This window comes from Pelophylax lessonae (assembly GCF_965119305.1).
Source record: "Pelophylax lessonae genome assembly, chromosome: 11".
Lineage (NCBI taxonomy): Eukaryota > Metazoa > Chordata > Amphibia > Anura > Ranidae > Pelophylax > Pelophylax lessonae.
In genome coordinates, this window is record NC_138778.1 from 205,480,042 (window position 1) to 205,502,867 (window position 22,826).

The 22,826-nt window shown below is 44.8% G+C and overlaps 1 protein-coding gene across 1 annotated transcript in view; it reads right to left on the reverse strand.

Annotated features, from left to right (window-relative positions):
- Positions 1-22,826, reverse strand: part of LOC309566454 (tyrosine-protein kinase Srms-like) — a 56,729-nt gene that overhangs the window by 14,983 nt on the left and 18,920 nt on the right. The window contains exon 3 of the mRNA XM_082271601.1: positions 11,423-11,589. Coding sequence (XP_082127727.1) covers positions 11,423-11,589 — 167 coding nt within the window. The remainder of the gene's footprint in view (positions 1-11,422; positions 11,590-22,826) is intronic.

Below are 22,826 nucleotides of genomic sequence, written 5' to 3' on the forward strand. Positions count from 1 at the left end.
GTACAAGTGCTCGATCAAAAAGGGACTTGAGTAGATGTGGAAGTGCTCAATCAAAAAGTTACTTGAGTAGAAGTACTATTCAACATTTTTTGTACTTAAGTATTGCAAGTAGCTTTTTTTAAAAATTTTGCTACTCAAGTACTGAAAGTAAAAGTACCAGTAGTTTTGAAAAAAAATGCTACTCAAGTACTGAAAGTAAAAGTACTGTGTTATGTAGTTATTAAAGAAAGAAGTCAAAAGTTTGAACATCATATTGTTTTTTATTATTTCAAATGCAGCTTTTATTTATACATACAGTAGCATTTATTTTCGTATGCGCTGATAATAAACATGTTTTGAGCTTCATGAAACCTGCCATCTACTGTTCTGGCAGTGGTAATTTTTATAATTGTAACGAGTAACTATGCAGCACAAAAAAAAAATATCGGAGTAGAAGTATTGAAATCATTGAAAAAATGTAGTGAAGTGGAAGTAGGAGAAAGAAATTCTACTCTAGGAAAGTACAGATACCGCCTTTCGGTACTTAAGTACAGTAGTGAAGTAGTTCTACTTAGTTACTATACATCTCTGGGTAAGCGGCCAATCGTTTGTCTATCTTCACTGGTGGCTTTCTCCTGTTTTGCTGTGAGAGGATTGTAACCTTCATCTGCATGCTGGGACTTTTGGTTCTTTCTCAACACAAGTGTTTTTTTTTCATCATTGGATTCAACTAGGGATCGAGCGATTATCGACAAAGCCGATATATCGGGGGCCGATATGCACTTTCACCGATATATCGGAATCGGCTCCTGAGGTTACCGATATTGCCGATATTTCAGGAAAGTGCTTGTACCGAAGTGATGCCTGCAGCTAGAGGAAACCCCCCCCCCGGTACCGGCGTCCATTGCCGGCTTTCGACTGTCTTGTAATGACAACCGATGGGGCTGAAAAGCCGCTTGGCTGTCATTACAAGGAGCGGGAGGGGATGTCCCCCCCCTCCCGCCGCCTTCCACAGCTCACCCCGGTCTCCCATCCCACCGGGAGAACCGGGCATCCTACCTGCACGGCCGCCGAAGAGAAGACCCCATCAAAGCCGCATTTGGCTCTGATCTGGTCTCCCTGTAAAACCCAGAAGTGATGTCATGACATCACTTCCGGGTAGCGCCAAATTAAAAAAAATGACAGCATTCAAAACAGCCAAACTTGGCATTTTGAATGCTTTGAAGTGCAGAGGAGGGGTTTGGGGTCTTTTAGACCCCCAGATCCCTCCACAAGTGTACCTGTCAAAAAAAATTTGAAAAAAATATTTTTTTTAACCGCTTGCCGACTGCTCACAGTATATTTACTGCGGCAGTCAGCCCCTCACAGGCAGAGTGACGTAGGTCTACGTCGCTAGCCTGTGAGGCTCTGGGGAGCGAGCGTGCTCCCGCGCGGTCACGGACCCCCCCGCGCATGTGACTGGCGGACCCGATGTCCGCCGGTCACTCGGCGATCGTCGGGGGAGAGGGAGAAAGTCAGGCGGCTTGTGTAAACAAGCTGCCTGTCATTCTCCTCGGTGTAAAGACACTGATCACACGGATCTACTATGTAGATCCGTTGATCAGTGTCCTTACAGCTCAAGCCACAGCCAATCACAGTAGAAAGCAAGCCCCTAGGAACACACACAGCCCCTCCCTCCCAAATAAAGTTAACCCCTTCACTACCAGTGTATTTTTACAGTAACAGTGCATATGTATAGCACTGATTACTGTAGAAATGTCACTGGTAACCCCAAAAGTGTCAAAAATGTCAGTCAAGGGTCCGATCTGTCCGCCCCAATGTCGCAGTACCGCAAAAAAATCGCAGATCGCCGCCATTACGCGTTAAAAAAAAAAAACAACAAAAATGACAAAAATCTTTCCCTTTGTTCGTAAACGCAATAACTTTTGCGCAAACCAATAAAAATACGCTTTTTGCAATTTTTTCTACCAAACATATGTAGCATAAAACAAATTGGCCGAAAATGTTAAAAAATTTAGATTTTTACATTTTTTTTGGGGAATTTCATATAAAAAAATGTGAAAAATATTGTTATTTTTGCAAAATGTACGCTCTTTTTTTGTTTATAGCGCAAAAAGTAAAAAGCGCACAGGTGATCAAATACCACCAAAAGAAAGCTCTGTTTGTGGGAAAAAAAGGACATCAAATTCGTTTAGGTACAGCGTCACACGACCGCGCAATTGTCCGTTAAAGTCACGCAGTGCCGAATCGCAAAATACCCCCTGGTCGTTTAGCAGGAAAATCCTCCGGGGCTTAAGTGGTTACTGTACGAAAATATCAGCCAATATCGGCCGATACCGACATGCGATGACCAAAATATCGGTATCAGCAATAAAAAAAACAATATCAGTCGATCACTAGATTCAACCTCTTTCCACTAATTTTTTTTGGACTTTTATATGGATTTTATGCACATATTTACCTATATATTTTTATCTTGGGCTCATATTTTTATGTATTGATCATGTTTTATTCATATGTTACCCATTAATTATTAGCGCTACACGTATTACTAGTATAGAAGAAGGAAACAAAGAGGAAATAAGGCAAAGGCTGATCAGGGAAAGGGATAGAACTAACCTTTTCAAAATAGTACCTACTGATTCCTGAATAACAGTGACTTTCAGATAATGAACAATAGATCAGTTATATCATTTTGCAGTAATGACATTTTCACAAAGGAAGTAGTTTTACATTAATCACAATGTTACAAATAAACAAAAAAAAAAATCTGTATTTGAAGAGCGATCTGTGCACGCCTTTGACATACTCACATGTTACCAACACCCTCACCCCAACTACAAATTGCAATGGAATATTCTGATAGAAGAAGGATTGCTTTTGTCTACAATCCCTTTATTTCTGCCCACCAAGCATTTAAAAAAGCACGGTGAGTGCGTGAAACAGTAATAAGTAAAGCGATGAGCCTGCAGGTCTAAGGATCTGCATACAAATATTCAGCTAAGCTGAGTTAAACATTTGCTAGTTTCTGATTCTCCTAACTTAAAAATCGAAATCTGACTATAATAAACCAAACTTGGACTTTCAATAGCTAAAAATCCTATGCAGAGGTAATTGGGAGGCAAACTACCATTAAGCACTTCGGATATTTCAAATATCCCATATAAACACATCAATGGGTAGGGTGGTTTTAATTAGGGATTGACCGATTATCAGCAAAGCCGATATATCAAGGGCCGATATGCACTTTCCCCGATATATCAGAATCGGCCCCTGAGGTGACCGATATTGCCGATATTTCGGAAGGTGCTTGTACCGGAGTGATGCCTGCAGATAGAGGCATCACCCCGGTACCGGCGTCCATAGTCGACGCTCGGCTGCCATTACAAGGAGCGGGACGGAAAGTCTTACCCCCCCCCCCTCCCGCCACCTTCCACGGCTCGCCCGGGTCTCCCGTCCCGCCGGGAGACCCGGGCAACCAGCCTGCAGGCCGCCGAAGACCTGATCAAAGCCGCATTCGGCTCTGATCAGGTCTCCATGCAAAAACCCGGAAGTGATGTCATGAGTGACGTCACTTCCAGGTACTGTCTGGCGCCAGATTCAAAAAAATCACAGCATTCAAAACAGCCAAACTTGGCATTTTGAAAGCTTTTAAGTAAAGGGTGTGTGAGCCGGGCGACTGGGGGGGGGGGGTATGGTGTGCGGGCTAGTGTGGCCCGGTGGGGGGGGGGCATGGTGCCCCCCCCCCCCCGGCCCATGGAGCACCAGCTGCCACTGGTCTTGAGACTTCAGAGATGAGTGTTTTACGAGCTGAAAAACGCTCAGGTGTGAACAGGGCCTTAGCCATAGCCTTTTAGATTGTAAGCGCTAAGGAGCAGGGCTCTCTGATTCCTCCTGTATTGAATTGTATAGTAACTGTAGGGTTGTAAAGCGCTACGCATTGACTAGGGCCCATTTAGGGCTGAAACACTTAAGAGTTGGGACCAGCTATGTAACCTTTTATTGTGATCAATAAAGTAATTATGTGATCCCAAGGATGTGGGCAGCTCTATGATAATAGGAGAATGAGGAATTCTTATTGCTGGGGGGGGGGCAGGAGACTGGAGAAATTCTTCTTCAGGCTAGCCCTAGGCAAAGTCACTGGGCTGGTGCTCTTGAACTGATTTTAACCACTTCCCACCTATAGGCATTCTGGACTTTGAGTGGAGATATCTTTTTTTTTTTTTTTCAGCCAGCGATTCCCTGCAAAGTAAAAGCAATCATAGCGGCTGTTTAGCTTTTATAGGTGGTATCCCCCCCCCCCCCCCACCGCCCTCCGGTGCTTCTCCCAGGTCACCTGTGCAATCAGGGAGCCAGAGAATGAATCCGCCGGCAGCAGCGGTTTACCATAGAGTTGGCTGTGGACCTGATGGTCCTGGGCCATCTCTATGACTCTCAGAGGCCAGAAGTGACGTCATAACGTCACTCCTGGTGCTGGCAGATGTAAAAACTGCTGTTTTTTTTTTTGCTGGGAAACTTGCCCTCGAGCTTGTACGCAGAAGTGAATGCATACATAAGTAGTGCCCGCATATGTAAACGGTGTTCAAACCACACATGTGAGGTATCGCCTCAAACGTTAGAGCGAGAGCAATAATTCTAGTGCAGGACCTCCTCTGTAACTCTAACCAGTAAAAAATTGTAAAGCGTTGCCTATAGAGATTTTTATGTTGGCGTTCCAGTTGTTTTTGTGTTTTTAAAAAGTCAGCACCTACAAAAAGTGTATCTACTGACTTTTAAAAAATACACACATGTTCCAGGATCCAGCGATGCGGCCGCCTGAACCCTCGCTCCTCTCCAAGGCGTGTGGCTTCACAGCCGTGTGTGCACTGCGCATGCGCGAGTCGCGCTGCGCCACCTCAATGGTCGGGCAATCTTCTGGGACCTGTGACATGTTGCAGAAAGGGAGGGGGAGAGGAATCCTTAAAGCGGAACTTCCACTTTTGGGTGAAACCCCACTTTAATCATTTCAGCCCCAGAAGGTTTTACCTCCTTAATGACCAGGCCATTATTTTGACTGACGATTGCGCGGTCATGCCACGCTGTACCAAAATAAAATTGATTTCCTTTTTTTCCCCCCACAAATAGAGCTTTCTTTTGGTGGTATTTGATCACCTCTGCATTTTTTTTTTTTTTTTGCGCTATAAACATAAAAAGACTGACAATTTTGAAAAAAATATATATTTTTTAATTTCTGAAATAAATCATTCCTAATAAAAAATGTAAAGAATCTAATTTGTTCATCAATTTAGGGTAATATGCATTCTGCTACATGTTTTTGACAAAAAAAAAATCCTGTATATTGATTGGTTTGCACAAAAGTTAGCACTTTCTGCTATAAAACATGCCCAATAAAAAAAATTTAAAAATCTAATTTTTTCATAAATTTAGGCCAATATGTATCCTGCTACATTTTTTTGCTAAAAAAAATCCCAATAAGTGTATATTGATTTGTTTGCGCAAAAGTTATAGCATCTACAAACAATGCAATATCTTTATTGCTTTTTATTTATTTTTATTTTTTAGTGGTATTTGATCACCTCTGGTGTTTTAAACAAAAAAAGAACAACAATTTTGAAAAAAAAAAAACCAAAAAAAAAAAAAACAATACTTTTTAAATTCTGCTATAAAACACATCCAATAACAAAATGTAAAGAACCAAATTTCTTCATCAATTTAGGGCAACATGTATTCTACTACATATTTTTGATTTAAAAAATCCTGTATAATAATTGGTTTGTGCAAAAGTTAGCACATCTACAAACTATGGGATATTTTGATTTCCTTTTTCTTTATTTTTTTTTTTTTTTTTTACTATTGGTGTTTAGCGGGGCTGCGACATTGCGACGGACAAATCAGACACCTGACACTTTTTTGGGAACCAGTGACATATGCACTGTCACTGTACTAATGACACTGGCAGGGAAGGAGTTAACATCAGAGGTGATCAAAGGGTTAACAATGTGTTTAGCTGGTGTTTGCTTAGCAGGAACACAAAATCTCTATCTTCTTCCCTGTCAGAACGCCGATCTGCCTTGTTTACATAAGCAGGCCGCCGTTCTGCCTCTCTAGGGAAGGATCATGGGTGGACGGCGAACATCGCTGATTGGCACCCACTGTGTCCAATCAGTGTGCAATCACACCCTCGGCGGTGCACGAGCGCCCCCCAAAGTCTATTGCATGAAATTATGTACAGGTGCGTCGTTTCGCGCAATAGAGCCGACCTGTCACAGTTAAAGTGCGGTAGGCGGTCGGCAAGAGGTTAAGTACCAAGATTTGGCGCTATTCCACGAGCGTGTGCAATTTTAAAGCATGACATGTTAGGTATTTACTTGGCGTTACATCATCTTTCACATTATACAAAAAAATATTGGGCTAACTTAGTGGTTTTTTTTTTTTTTTTATTTAAAAAAATCACGGCACAAATACCAAAAAAAATTATACAAAAAAAAAAATTGCTGCACAAATACCATGTGACATAAAAAATTGCAATGGCCGCCATTGTATTCCCTAGGGTCTCTGCTATAAAAAAAAAAATATAAATAAATAATTATATATATATATATATATATATATATATATATATATATATATATATATAATACTGGGGGATCTGAGTATTTTTTTAGCAAAACAATGATGATTTTTTACATGTAGGTGAGGAAAGCCAGAATTGGTATGAAAGTGGTTAAATGATAGAAAGTAGAATTTTTTTAAAAGGGTAACAACATCCTTTCTTATGATGCCATTGTTATGTATTGTGACATGTCAGGAATATATAATATCCTTGTGAAGTTAAATGGTCCACTTAAATAAAAAAATAAAAATCCTAATTTGATCAGCTGTCAGTTATTATATCACCGCTGAGTCTCCCTGCAAAGTGGCCAACTGCAACTTCCACCCCAGCAAGCCAGGAAGGTACGGAATGGGTTTTCTATTTATCTTCTGAAATATTCCGATGCTCCATATTCACACCATTTGTACTCCAAATTTTACGGTACAAGCTTTATAAAGAGGACCTGTCCTGTGCAGCTAAATCACAGTGTTACTCAGTTATAAAACATTGGCAGACCCTAGACTGTTTCCTAGTGATCTGCAGCCAGTATCAGGTAAGATTAAAGGCCCGTACACACGTACCGATCGTCGTCATACAAACGTCGGCGGACGAAAGATCTGCCGATTGTACGCTTGTTAGTATGGTGCCTCCGACAGATGTCTGCGCACATTCTGCGGACAAGAGTCTTTCTTGCAAACATAAAAATTTTTGTATGCCGACACCAGAACGGACAATTGTTCGCCGGTCAGTACAGAAATCAGCCGACAGACCGCAGATTTGCAAGACTGGGCATGCTCAGAAAAGAAAAAACACAGGGAAAGTTAACCATTACATGACATCACTTCTGCAGTCAGCTGAAGTCGGCGGACAAAAGTCTTGTGCAGTCTTTGCACTTTTCAACAGACACCGACATTCCGGGGACAAAAGACGGACGATCGTCGGCAGACGATCGGTACGTGTGTACGGGGCTTTAGGCCCCATGCACACAGGGCATCAGAAAAAATGAGCTGCAAATCTATTTCTGACACCAAGAAAAAGTGGCGTCAAAAACGCGCCTTTAGCAGCATTTCGCATTGGCGTCAATGCGCGTTTAGGCACATCAGCGCTTAGCAGTGTTTTTAAATAAACACAATCCTCTTCTATTTGTGACCAATCACATTTTTAAATTTTTCACATTTTAAAAAACGCCTGACACTGCTAAAAGCCGATATACAGCATTTAGCCGCGTTTAGGTGCGTTTAGCAGCGTCAGGCGTTTTTACAGCTTAACGCTGCTGCTCTTGAACGCACTGGCCCTGGGGTTTTTTTTTGCAGCTTAAAAACGTCTATGCCACTTGGAGCTCCTAAAAGCCTGTGTGTGCATGAGGCCATAGAATAACAGGGAGGGGCTTTGTTTTTAAGCTGCAAAAAAAAAACGTCTGACGCTCCTAACAGCAGCCCTGTGTGCATGGGGCCTTACCTCCAGGGGTCAGTTTAATGAAAGAGATCCATTTAAGGGGTTCATTTACCTCTTGCCGACCACCTAACGTACTTTTACTGCAGAAAATTGGCTCCCCTGTGCCAAATCCTGTACATCATTTCGTGAGGGGGCTCCAGGGGTACGGTTGCCACCTCATCCCTTTAATCCAGGACACATAATAATTACACAGCTTCTGTGGCTGATTAAGGTGCTAATTAAACTCACTTGGTGCCTCCTGTGCATTATATCAGCCTCAGATCCTGTGTGATTATTATGTGTCCTGGGATAAAGGGATGAGGTGACAACCCTATCCAGGGGGAGTGCACGCCCCACCAGAGGCGCGATCGCGTGCTGATTGGCTAGAGGGGGAGCCAATCAGCGGGTCAGGTCCACCGGCCACATGCGATCGTTCCCGAGAGACACAGAACAGCGGTCTGCCTATGTAAACAAGGCAGATCACCGTCCTGAAGGGGAAGAAGACAGAGATCTTGTGTTTCTGCTAAGCAGAAACACAGATATCTGTCTTCACCTAGATAGAGCAACCCCCACACAGTTAGAAAGCACTCTCTAGGCACACATTTAACTCCTTGATCGCCTCTGATGTTAACCCTTTCCCTGCCAGTATCATTAGTACAGTAACAGTGCATATTTTTCAGCACTGATCACTGTATTAATGTCACTGGTCCTCTAAAAAAGTGTCAGTTAGTGTCCAATTCGTCCGCTGCAAACAAGTAACAAAAAAAAAAAACATAAAAATATCCCATTAAGGCCCCTTTCACACAGGCGGACCGTTCAGATCCGCCCGTGCGTTTTTTGGGCGTATCTGAATGGTCCCCCAATGCATTCCTATGGGGCATCGCAGGGCTGTCTTTCACACAGGGCAAAAGGGGCAGCTGCCCCGGGTCTAGTCATTGTTGTGGGGCCCAAAGCAGCTGCCCCTTGAGCCCCCAAATAGTTGACAAGTGGATTCAAGAGGGCCCAAGAAAATTTTTGCCCAGGGTCCAATCAAGAATAAAGACGGCCCTGGGGCATCGGATGTGACATGTCCGCTGACATCCGATCCGTCAAATCTGGACGGATGGAAACCCTATTTTCCATCCGTCCAGCGGATCGGATGAGAACGGACAGACGGTCCGTTCTCATCCGATTTCCCCCATAGGGATGCATGGGGAACTGAGAGCTGTATCTCCCCACACAGAGCGGAGACACAGCTGTCCTCCTGCTCAGCGGGGGATCGGCGGATCGATCCCCCCCTGAGAAAAGCGGAGTCCGTTTGACGGACGGATAGTGTGAAAGAGCCCTTAGGGTTGCCACCTCATTCCTTTAATCCAGGACACATATGAATTACACAGGTTCTGAGGCTGATATAATGCACAGAAGGCACCAAGTGAGCTTAATTACCACCTTAATCAGCCTCAGAACATGTGTAAGTAATGTGTGTCCTGGATTAAAGGGATGATGTGATAACGTTTGCGCAAACCAATCAATATACGCTTTTTGGGATTTTTTCATACCAAGAAATATGTAGCAGAATAAATATTGGCCTTTAAATTTAAATATTGTTTTATTGGAGGTGTTTTATAGCATAAAGTAAAAAATATTTTTGTTTTTTTCAAAATTGTCGCTCTATTTTTGTTTATAGCGCAAAAAAAAATCACAGACCACCAAAAGGAAGCTCTATTTTTGGGGAAAAAAAGGACATCGATTTTATTTAGGTACAGCGTCACACGACTGTGCAATTGTAAGTTAAAGTAACGCAGTGCCGTATCGCAAAAAATGGCCTGGTCATTAAGGGGGTAAAGCCCGTCATTTCCGTCCTCTGCTTCCAAAAATGCTAGTTATTGACTGCCATGATGGCCCCCTGTCTCCAAAACAATGTGTCAGTGACCAGATTCAATATGTCAATAAGGACTTCTTACACCCCGTTCACACTGGGGCGACCTGTGAGGCGACCTGGTCGCCTCACAGGTCGCCGCAGGTCGCCTCCCATAGGGAAGCTGCGGACCCGTTCTGATAGGAGCGACACAAGTCGCTCCGACTCAGAAAAAGGGTCCGGAGCTTCTTTGGGGCGACCAGGAGGCGACCGCCATAGACTTCAATGTTATGAAGTCCGTGGCGGCCGCTCCGAGGTCGCGGCGCGCTGCTCGCACCGCGACCTCGGAGGTCGCGGTGCGAAGTAGCGTCGCCCCAGTGTGAACGGGGGCTTATTATCCTGACCTTCATACAATCTCCAGGCTGCAACAATGTTGAAGCCAGGGGATCAGTACAACAGCCAGTCAAGAAGCATTTTACAACAGGAGGCTCCGGACAGTTTTTTCTTTCTTTAGGCCCGTACACACATAGCGATTGTCGGCCGTAAATATTCGGCCACCGACCGATCGGCCGATTGTCGGCTTGTTAGTATGATGCTTCCGACAACCGACTGCGACTTTTCGGCCGAACAGAATCTGGTGTGCAGGCTTTAAAATTTTTGTTGGCCAACACCAGAATGGCCGATTGTTCGCCAGTCAGTACAGAATTTGGCGACAAACAGCAGATGAGCAAGACTGGGCATGCTCAGAGAAGAAAAAACACACGGAAAGTTAACCATCACATGACATCACTTCTGCAGTCGGTTGTTGTTGGCCGACAAAATTTGTGTGCAGTCTTTAGCACTTTTCAACCAACAAGACAGCACCGGACAAAAGACGGGCGATCGTTCGGCCGACAATCGCTACGTGTGTACAGGGCTTTTCTGTGATAGAGTGGGGAAGACTTAGATAATATGTCAGGTTCTAAATTCTGTGTTCCCCTTATATCCTGTCTTGTCTGCCCCCTGCCACCTAGACAGGAAATGCGAGAGGAATCTGCCCAATGGGGACACCAAAATGAAATCTGGTTATTAAAGTTGAACTAAACTAATAAAACAAATCTAAGTCCCCGTTCACACTAAGGCGACCTGTGAGGCGACCCACAGGTCGCCGTAGGTCGCCTCCCATAGGGAAGCTGCGGACCCGTTCTAATAGGAGCGACACAAGTCGCTCCGATTTAGAAAAAGGGTCCGGAGCTTCTTTGGGGCGACCAGGAGGCGACCGCCATAGACTTCAATGTTATGAAGTCCGTGGCGGCCGCTCCGAGGTCGCGGCGCGCTGCTCGCACCGCGACCTCGGAGGTCGCGGTGCAAAGCAGCGTCGCTTGTATGTGAACGGGGCCTAACAGGCAGGCATTTTATTGCAGAAGAGACATGGGGGTTGATTTACTAAAATAGGGGAGTGGCAAATGTGGTGCAGCTGTGCATGGTAGCCAATCAGCTTCTAATTTCAGCTTATTCAATTAGGCTTTGACAACAAAACCTGAAAGCTGATTGGCCTGCTCACTTTTTCTTACTCTGTGCCAAGTACAGCCAACACTTACCTGGGTGGTGCAGGGCATCAGCAGAGGGCCCTTCAGAAGCTTCCAGTTGGCTTTATGGAAGGTGATCAGTTCCTGGATGGTGGCGAAGGTTCTTCCATTTTGTAGGTAGTACTCGCCCCTGGAGTCTATGTGGATGCGGAAGTGGGTGACTTTATTCTCATTACGAACTGTAAAAGAAGGATACCTGTTGAAACTTTCATCATTTTTTTGTTACTGTCCATTTTCTTTTTCTGGTTTGGATAAAGATTCCCCCAAAAAAATCACCCAACCAGGAATATGGAAACTTGGAGAATAGCACACTGGCAGGCAGAGGTGGACTACCATCTATGCCAGGGATCCTCAAACTACGGCCCTCCAGCTGTTGCGGCACTACACATCCCATGAGGCATTGTAAAACTCATAGACATGACTAGGCATGATGGGAATTGTAGTTCTTGAACAACTGGAGGGCCATAGTTTGAAGACCCCTGATCTTTGCATGCCAGTGTGCTATTCTCCAAGTTTCCGTATTCCTGGTAGGGTGACTGTTTGAGGAAATCTTTATCCATTTTATGTTAACCATATACTTAATTTAATTTTCACATTTTGACTGGTTTATTGCATTATATTATTATTTCAAATTCAGATGTGTAAGTGCTCCCTCTAGTGGGTATTAGGAGCTTAGACAATATGACCAGTACCACTATTAAACAAATGCTGCAAGCAGTGCCATCTTCGGAGCGTTAAAGGGCCCCGGGCAATGCAGTGCACTGGGGCCCCGCCTACACAATCACCCACGAGAGTAAAAATGCAAATTATCGATAAAGCGATATTTATTAGTACAGTAGTGCCAGGCTAATAACAGCTTCAAAGTTGGGTGGCTGTGTCCAGTGAACACACACACGGACGGGAATCAGACTCGGCTGTCCTGTGTGCGCCTGTTCCCATGGAGGCGGACAGGCATTCCTGCAGTTGTGGGCTCCCCCTCCACGGTCCAAGTGGCCTGACAGCAGCTCAGGGATGACAGGCGCTTGCCACCTGCTAAGTTTGGCGGCAAGATGCACACGGGAATCGGGACTAATGCTTGGCTGGGGTTGGGTCACTGGGCAGGTGGGGCCCCCCAGGCAAGTAGTGCCCCCGGGCAACTGCCCAGCGTGCCCATTCGGTAAGATGGCCCTGGCTGCAAGCAAATCCATTACAGGCTATGCCACTCTGAGAGTGATGGTTTTCAGTTAACTGTGAGATCTGTGTGCATGCAAAGAGGTGAGAGGACCAGTAAAGAGCAATCGCTGGTAAACAGGGAGAGAGAAAACTGCATCTCTCCCCGTATCTTTATATAGTTACATCATTTATTCTAAATAGAATTTTAGTAAAATTCCAGACATTTTTTTTAATTTTTGTATATATTGGGTACCTTTCTTTACTGCTCTTTGTTGATATTACAGGATTTTATTAGTAAGGTTTCCTATCACCTCTTTGTTCCCTTTATTGTAAAGACCCTTCACCAAGACAAAAAGTTGACTGGAAACCTCTGGAATTGAGACAATTAGAGTAGTCTTTTTTAACCAGGGTGCCTTGAGGTTTCTCCAGGGGTACCTTGGTAAAATGCCTAAAACTTGCTTCAAATGAGGATGAAGGCTGCCTTTTAGTCACCCAAAGCCACAGGTTTTCATTGTACACCATTACAACCTTCTAACTGCCAACCTCCTAACGACCAATGGCGTCATCAGTTGATAAGGAGGATGTCAGTTGCTTGCATATCATCCTTGTTTGACCCTCTCTTGCCTCTCTCCATCAGCTTTGGGGTCTCATGGAGAAAAGCAGAGGGAGAAGAGAAACATTGGAATACTAGTCAGTACCAGTTTGCAAAAGTGTATTTGCTTTGGAAGAATAAGTCACCTCTAACGTTGGGTGTCCTACTAGTATGGATGTTGCTGCATTATGTAAAACTATCAGAATCATTTTAGCATTTTAGAATTGGGCGTCTCAAGACTGTCCATTATTTTAAAGGGTGCCTTGACTGACAAAAGGTTGACAAACATTGATTGAGAGCAGTAAAACCTTTCTGAGGTTCTAACCCAGGGATCCTCAAACTACGGCCCTCCAGCTGTTGCGGAACTACACATCCCATGAGGCATTGTAATACTCTGACATTCACAGACATGACTAGGCATGATGGGAATTGTAGTTCCTGAACAACTGGAGGGCCATAGTTTGAAGACGCCTGTTATAACCTTTCAATACTCCGTCCAGAGCTGAAATGTTTGCCTGGAGTTCTGCTTTAATATGGGTTCTGTGTACACCAGCAAAATTCCAGCGATCTCGTCACATAGGGGGTGGCTGGGCCTGTTTTTCTAAATATGTGCTGAGCACTGTGGTGTATTTTGGTTTTGTGCTGCCCTAGGCAAGACAAAAATTGGGCGCCCCCCCCCCCTTTCCCCCTCCTATGTAAATTTGCCCCACTCCTTTCTTTTTAACGGATGTGACTCCCTCCAAAATTGAGGGGCTCCAAGTCCCAGCATGAACCTCTGAGATCTCACAAGAGGGGGGGGGGGTGAGAGGGGGTGGGAGAGAGAGAGAGGGAGGGAGAGAGAGAGGGGGGATGATAGAGAGGGGGGTGGGGGAGGGGGGAGAGAGAGGGGGTGAGATAGAGGGGGGATGAGAGAGAGAGGGGGGATGAGAGAGAGAGAGAGAGAGAGAGAGAGGGGGGATGATAGAGAGGGGGGTGGGGGAGGGGGGAGAGAGAGAGGGAGGATGAGAGAGAGAGAGGGGGGTGAGAGAGAGAGATGGGGGATGAGAGAGAGAGATGGGGGATGAGAGAGAGGGGGGATGAGAGAGAGAGAGAGAGAGAGAGAGAGAGAGGGGGGGGAGTTGTAGAAAGAGAGAGGGGTGAAAGGGAGAGAGAGAGACAGATGGGGGGTGGTGAGAGAGAGCGAGAGAGAGAGAGAGGGGATGAGAGAGAGGGGGGGATGAGAGAGAGAGATGGGGGATGAGAGAGAGGGGGGATGAGAGAGAGAGGGGGGGAGTTATAGAGAGAGAGAGGGGTGAAAGGGAGAGAGAGAGAGAGACAGATGGGGGGTGGTGAGAGAGAGCGAGAGAGAGAGAGAGGGGATGAGAAAAAGAGGGGGGATGATAGAGGAGGGGTTGAGAGAGAGGGGGAGTGAATGAGAGAGAGAGGAAGGGGGTGAGAGAGAGAGGTGGGAGAGGCAGCTCTAGCAACCAGTGGCCAAAAGAGTCTCAGGTGGAAGGGAAGGGGGGGCGGCTTTTTTGCTGCCCCCCCCTGCAAATTGCTGCCCTAGGCCTGGGCCTTGTCGGCCTAGGCCAAAATACAGCACTGGCTGTGCAACATCTCTCCCTGCTGGCTGTAACACCAATATGAGTCAAATTTTCATGGTGTGCTTGAATCAGTTGGTGGCCACCAGGGGCTTCTTAGTACCTACTGTGGGTATGTCTGGGAATTTTTCTCCTGCATTAAAAGCAGGTAACAAAAAGTGGTTTCTAACTGACTAAAGGTAGAGGGTTATATACTGTGTGTGTGTGTATATATACACTATATTACCAAGAGTATTGGGACACCTGCCTTTACTCGCACATGAACTTTAAAGGCATCCCAGTAGTGCGTAGGGTTCAGTATTGAGTTGGCCCACCCTTTGCAGCAATAACAGCTTCAACTCCTCCGGGAAGGCTGCCCGCAAGGCTTAGGAGTGTGTCTATGACAATATTTGACCGTTCTTCCAGAAGCGCATTTGTGAGGTCAGGCGCTGATGTTGGACGAGAAGGCCTCGCTTGCAGTCTCTGATCGAATTCATCCTAATGGTATTCTATTGGGTTGAGGTCAGGACTCTGTGCAGGCCAGTCACGTTCCTGAAACCCAAACTTGCTCCATTATATCTTTTGGTTCCTTGTTTCTGAGTTTTTGCAGCGAATCCCGCTGGAGCCTATGGGGCAAATTCTGACCATTTTTGGGCATAGGAAGCTTGGCACTGTTATGGGAGACATTTAACATATACACTATATTACCAAAAGTATTGAGACACCTGCCTTTACAGGCACATGAACTTTAATAGCATCCCAGTCTTAGTCCGTTGGGTTCAATATTGAGTTGGCCCACCCTTTGCAGCTATCGGATTGCTCATCCATGTCTTTATGGACCTTGCTTTGTGCACTGGTGCGCAGTCATGTTGGAACAGGAAGGGGCCGTCCCCAACTGTTCCTATAAAGTTGAGAGCATGAAATTGTCCAAAATGTCTTGGTATGCTGACGCCTTAAGAGTTCCCTTCACTGGAACTAAGAGGCCAAGCCCAACTCCTGAAAAACAACCCCACACCATAATCCCCCCCCCCCCCCTCCACTAAATAAAGGATAAGTGAACAAGGAGAGCTGGGCAACACAGTCAGAGGGACTGGTAAGGAGAGCAGGGGTGCTAACAAGGTAGCCAGGCGGCTCTGTTTTTTCAGTTGTCTGTTGATATCGATATATCGATGATGGAAACTCCTGCGTCGGCAACTGATTTCTATGTGAACTTTTCCAGTCTGTTTTAATAAAAGTGGGCTGCCATGCCTTAAAATGGACTGGCATAACTCATTGGAAAACGCAACTGACACATGAGTATAATTGCCCCAATACCATTTTATATACAGTGCCTTGTGAAAGTATTCGGCCCCCTTGAACTTTGCGACCTTTTGCCACATTTCAGGCTTCAAACATAAAGATATAAAACTGTAATTTTTTGTGAAGAATCAACAACAAGTGGGACACAATCATGAAGTGGAACGAAATTTATTGGATATTTCAAACTTTTTTAACAAATAAAAAACTGAAAAATTGGGCGTGCAAAATTATTCAGCCCCCTTAAGTTAATACTTTGTAGCACCACCCTTTGCTGCGATTATAGCTGTAAGTCGCTTGGGGTATGTCTCTATCAGTTTTGCACATCGAGAGGCTGAAATTTTTGCCCATTCCTCCTTGCAAAACAGCTCGAGCTCAGTGAGGTTGGATGGAGAGCGTTTGTGAACAGCAGTTTTCAGTTCTTTCCACAGATTCTCGATTGGATTCAGGTCTGGACTTTGACTTGGCCATTCTAACACCTGGATATGTTTATTTGTGAACCATTCCATTGTAGATTTTGCTTTATGTTTTGGATCATTGTCTTGTTGGAAGACAAATCTCCGTCCCAGTCTCAGGTCTTTTGCAGACTCCATCAGGTTTTCTTCCAGAATGGTCCTGTATTTGGCTCCATCCATCTTCCTATCAATTTTAATCATCTTTCCTGTCCCTGCTGAAGAAAAGCAGGCCCAAACCATGATGCTGCCAACACCATGTGTGACAGTGGGGATGGTGTGTTCAGGGTGATGAGCTGTGTTGCTTTTATGCCAAACATAACGTTTTGCATTGTTGCCAAAAAGTTAGATTTTGGTTTCATCTGACCAGAGCACCTTTTTCCACATGTTTGGTGTGTCTCCCAGGTGGCTTGTGGCAAACTTTAAACGACACTTTTTATGGATATCTTTAAGAAATGGCTTTCTTCTTGCCACTCTTCCATAAAGGCCAGATTTGTGCAGTATACGACTGATTGTTGTCCTATGGACAGAGTCTCCCACCTCAGCTGTAGATCTCTGCAGTTCATCCAGAGTGATCATGGGCCTCTTGGCTGCATCTCTGATCAGTCTTCTCCTTGTATGAGCTGAAAGTTTTGAGGGACGGCCAGGTCTTTGTAGATTTGCAGTGGTCTGATACTCCTTCCATTTCAATATTATCGCTTGCACAGTGCTCCTTTGGATGTTTAAAGCTTGGGAAATCTTTTTGTATCCAAATCCGGCTTTAAACTTCTCCACAACAGTATCTCGGACCTGCCTGGTGTGTTCCTTGTTCTTCATGATGCTCTCTGCACTTTAAACGAACCTCTGAGACTATCACAGTGCAGGTGCATTTATACGGAGACTTGATTACACACAGGTGGATTCTATTTATCATCATTAGTCATTTAGGTCAACATTGGATCATTCAGAGATCCTCACTGAACTTCTGGAGAGAGATTGCTGCACTGAAAGTAAAGGGGCTGAATAATTTTGCACGCCCAATTTTTCAGTTTTTTTATTTGTTAACAAAGTTTGAAATATCCAATAAATTTCGTTCCACTTCATGATTGTGTCCCACTTGTTGATTCTTCACAAAAAATTACAGTTTTATATCTTTGTTTGCCTGAAATGTGGCAAAATGTCGCAAAGTTCAAGGGGGCCGCAAGGCACTGTATGTTTATTTATTTATATATATATATATATATATATATATATATATATATATATATATATATATATATATATATAATTGCAACATTGTGGTCCCTCTATGCAAAACTTAGCCAAAAAAGAAAAAAAGTTTTTAAATATCCAAAAACAAAATAAGTGATTTGTGTTCTTCAGGGCCGGCCCTACCCCGGCCGCCTCTTCTCTTCTTCGGCTTTCGGCTATTGCTAGAAAAAAAAAAAAAAGGTCCGCGGCCGGCCTGACATGCACACTGCGCATGCGCTGCCGCCGCTCAGGAAAGCCTATAGATGTTTGGCTATTTCCGGGAATAGCCGAGCATGTACGGACTTTACCGAGCGGTGGCGGCGGCGGCGGCGCATGTGCAGTGTGCATGTCAGGCCAGCCACGGACCTTTTTTTATCTTTGGCGCCGGGCGGCGCCATTTTTAAATCCTAAGGCGCCCTTTAGGAACAGGTAAGTGAGACTGCTCCACAGCCACACTACCTGCCATTATGCGAGCTGCAGGCATACTACAGAAGATGCAGTGCTGCGGGCATGGTGCATGCCCGCAGCACTGCATCTCCTGTAGTATGCCCGCAGACCCGCATTCTCCTATACCATGCCCGCAGCACTGCATTCTCTTGCACCATGCCCGCAGCCCCGCATTCTCCTTCACCATGCCCGCAGCCCCGCATTCTCCTGTACCATGCCCGCAGCCCTGCATTCTCCTGTACCATGCCAGCAGCCCTGCATTCTCCTGTACCATGCCCGCAGCCCCGCATTCTCCTGTACCATGCCCGCAGCCCCGCATTCTCCTGTACCATGCCCGCAGCCCTGCATTCTCCTGTACCATGCCGCAGCCCCGCATTCTTCTGTACCATGCCCATGGCTGGCCCCGCATTCTTCTGTACCATGCCCGCAGCCCCGCATACTCCCGTACCATGCCCACGGCCCCGCATTCTTCTGTACCATGTCCGCAGCCCTGCATTCTCCTGTACCATGTCCGCAGCCCTGCATTCTCCTGTACCATGTCCACAGCCCTGTTTTCTCCTGTACCATGCCTACAGCCCTGCATTCTCCTGTACCATGCCCGCAGCCCTGCATTCTTCTGTACCATGCTCGCAGCCCTGCAGGGTACTGTGGCACTATAGACAGTAGAAAGCCTGGTGCGCTCATCTGCCCAGTGTCTACTGCTCTGTCCTGCTCTTGCTGTCACTCCGTACACACTCACACCCCTCTGACTGCTTTCATAGTCCTATAGAATGTGGGGGCCTCTTGGAGGGCGTGAATTTCTTTTTTTTGGGGGGGGGGGGCAGCATTTCATTCTCGGACCCAGGCAGCACAATGTCTTGGGCCAGCCCTGGTGTTCTTGCAGAGCAGGCGAAGCTATGGAGCCACACCTATAAAAGAGCGACACAGGGCTTATCTAGAGTAAACTAACTGACCTTTGTCATTTACTTTCTTGCGTATAATGTGAGCTAGAATGAGGAAACCGAAACTGCAGACATCACCAGCATTCCTTTAATGTCTACTTGGTATTTGCATAGAAAAATTCTCACTGAAGGATTTATGTGTCAAAGGGTTGGACTAAAGCGTTACAGACCTCAGTGGTGTGACCTGTACACCAAACCTTTACCTCAAAATTATAACCATTCCTAAACTTTATCTCCCTGAGTTGTTAAATAAAAAACACTCACTCATGTAGAAGTCTAAATATTTTTGGTTGTACCTTTGAAAACCATTAAAGTGTTACTTAACCAATAAGAGATAAATCAGTCTGTATATGCAGTAAAGCATGCTGGTTATTCTCACTGTGGAACCTGAGGGGTTAATCCTCTGCATTGTGTAAAAAGGTTGTTTGATCCTGTCTTCTCTGATCCTCCCCTTCTTCCACTGTCCCCAATCCATCTCTGGATAGAACAGAGCCTTGGGGGCACTCTGCACATGCTCAGTTTGATACGTATTGCTAGAGAATTTTTTTTTTCTTCTTGGGAGAGTGCATGTGATCAGCACAGGGCCAATCGGCACTGTCCAGATGATGGGTCAGGAGTCCTGTGTCCTCATAGGACAATCAGGGGAGAATGAAAACTCCTCCTACAAGCTTTAACCAGAAACTGATAGAAGTCACAAGACTGCTATATACTGCTGATGATACAAGGTATTTAGCAGTTTATATTTACTAAAACTATTGCATTTCCATGTTGTGTGTACTGTGGGAGAGCAGATATAGTGAGTGCAGGTTCCTGGGTTTAGTAAGAATATTGTAAACCCAACATTCATATTGCTGATATGCGCCTGCTGTACCATAGTAGTATTTGTAGATGTGCCGCAGTGCAAGGAGCCATGCTGATAAAGAAAAGGATTACACCCATTACCCTAACCATAAAAGTCAACCCTCCGGACCTTGCTACATAAAGCAGCTTCGTTGCACCTTAGTCCATACACTTCAATACACAGCCCTGGAGTGAGTATTCATCATAATGTTCAGCAATGACAAATGCTTAGTGGGCAATGTTACCAATGAAAAGTGGCTTTTTATTTTAAGAAACCTTAACAGAAGAAAGGAAGTATCACATACGCTTCTCGTTGGCCAGCACAGTCACCTGGCTGCGCTGACCAATGTGCGTTTGCCATTGCAAGCATTATGGATGCTCCAGGGCTGTGTATTACAGAGTGCAGACCATTTCACCAGCAACAAAGGCCAAAGTTACATTAAAATGTTAGTTCCTAAAACCTCTACTATATTGAAACATAACTGAAAGGCCTTACCTGCCAAAATTACTTGTGATTTTGTTAAGGCAAAGTTGCGCTCTGGATTTTGGTCTGGGAAACATAACTAAGCTGGTGATCAGCAGAGGGTGCCAACTAAGTGCAGTATATAGGAAAAGACTTTATTATAAATCACAAATAAAGCTCTGAGGACGTCCCCGGAAGTGTCGAAACGCATCAGCTTGGACCGCGTCAGCTTGGACCGCACAAACGTCATTACGTCACACCGAGTGGAGCGCAAGCCGGAAGTAGCTTGTTTCCCTGCGAAGAGGACGAGCAGCCCTCACCGCTAGACCACTAGGGATGTGATACTTCTTTTTTAATTGTTTTACCCGGATTATGGGCAATAAAAGATTTATTTGAACTGAATTACACTATTTGGAGCCTTTTTCTTCTCCCATACACCACCACTGATACCCCGGAATCCAGCGGAATATCTGCAAGTGTGGAGCCATTTAAAGGGGATACCTATTAAGCCCAGGGGGCTTTTTCAAGCGTGAATAGGTTCTAATGCCATATGGTATATAGAACCCACTTCATCTGGTAAGTGATCCAGCCTATTCTTTCTTACAAGAAAATTGATGTCACAGCAAGCACGTGCACTTTTGAATTGAAGATTCACATATTCTGTCATCAAGGACATTTACTTGAGCACTGAAGTCACTTTTATTATATTATAAAAATTTCTTTGGAGATTCTCCATATATATATTTTCCTTTTGATTATTCAGGGATTATTTATTGAATTTTATTGAAGTTTTTCACCTACTTGATTATTCACTTGTTTTATATAATTTTAGTCACTTAAAATTTGCACATACCTTGTCACTATTTATTCATTTATTTTCAAACTTCCACACTGGGACACATACCATTGTAAAGATATAGTTAATATATAGGTATTCACGGTTTTGAGCAAGCGCTGTATTTGGTCTAATTAGGTCATAGACACTCTATAAATCACAAATAAAGTATTTTTCTACTCACTGCACTTGGCTCCCTCTGCTGTTTCCTTTATGGATTGCAGAGATCACTTCAGTCCCATTGAGGAGCTGCCACAGATATCTTTGGCCCTATGGACTTTTAATATACTCCTACACCCCCACAGTGACGTTACATGTATGATTATGGTATAGTTTAGCCAGGGCATTTTTCAGCTGGAACTTGGTGGAACTCAGTTCCACCACCTTTGACTCATGCCCTCTGCTCCATGCTCACCACTATCACTCATAAACACAAAGGTCTGGCTTCCCGTGTTTTCCAAGTGCAGTATGGGGACAAAGGAGATGAGGGTACCTGGGGTGCAGTGCGAATGCTGACACCCCCACTGGATGATCTCCCTGCAAGTGAGAGAGGTGACGCCATCTATAGTGTGAGGAGAGGCACTAAAAAAGAGGGATAAAAGTGAGATGTGGATAGGGGATTCAGAACTAAGCATCTGTGGAAGAATGATGAACTCTGCACTCTGTAGCCCACCCCTGAACTCTGCACTATGTACGTAGCACACTACCAAACTCTGAACATAGCACACCCCTGAACTCTGCACTATGTACGTAGCACACTACCAAACTCTGAACGTAGCACACCCCTGAACTCTGCACTCTGTGTGTATCCCCACGAACTCTGTACTCTGTACATAATGCACTCCTGGTATTTGATGCCCCTTTAAGACCCTCCTGTAATGATATCCTGCACTGGATATACGAAAGCTGTCGCAAGCAACCATTTTGTTCAGAGCTCTGCCATGACAGGCAGACCAAATGTATACTCAGATATTTTTCTTCCCCCCTCTCCCTGCCTCAATAAATTCCTGGAATGCAGAGAGTTTCAACTTCAAACAAGCCGTTATGTGAAAAGAAGTCTGGACGGATATCTGTTCTGATACTCAGGCCAGTCGTAAAGCCATAACCGGGCAAAGAAGGATAAAGGCTAATGGGTCTTAAAACAGAGCCATTTCAGAGCTCTGTTAATTGAACACATTCACACACAAATTCATAACTTTAAACACAAACAAGATATGTCTCTAGAAAGTGTATAGTTAAATGCAAAATAAAATACTGAACGGAACGAGATCATACATGACCACTTTAGCTCCTATGGAAGACAAGCTAGCTGTCAGATGCCTTACGGGTCAGAGGTTACTTTGAGATAGCCTGTGTTTGGTATCTATGGATATAAAATTCAATGCTGCACAATAATCTATCAGTTTCAAGAAGGCAACTGGTAGATATTGGAAGATATGAATTATGTTATAAATCTGTCTATACGGGAGGTTACTTGGTATGGTCATAAACCTAAGGGGCAGCCCATGGCCACTGTGTTTATTGGTCAGGAGCATCTGTTACCACCCCCTGCAGTCTCAGAGAAAAAGAGAGAGAAGCAGATGGGGTAAGAGTTCTCATGGTAACATCA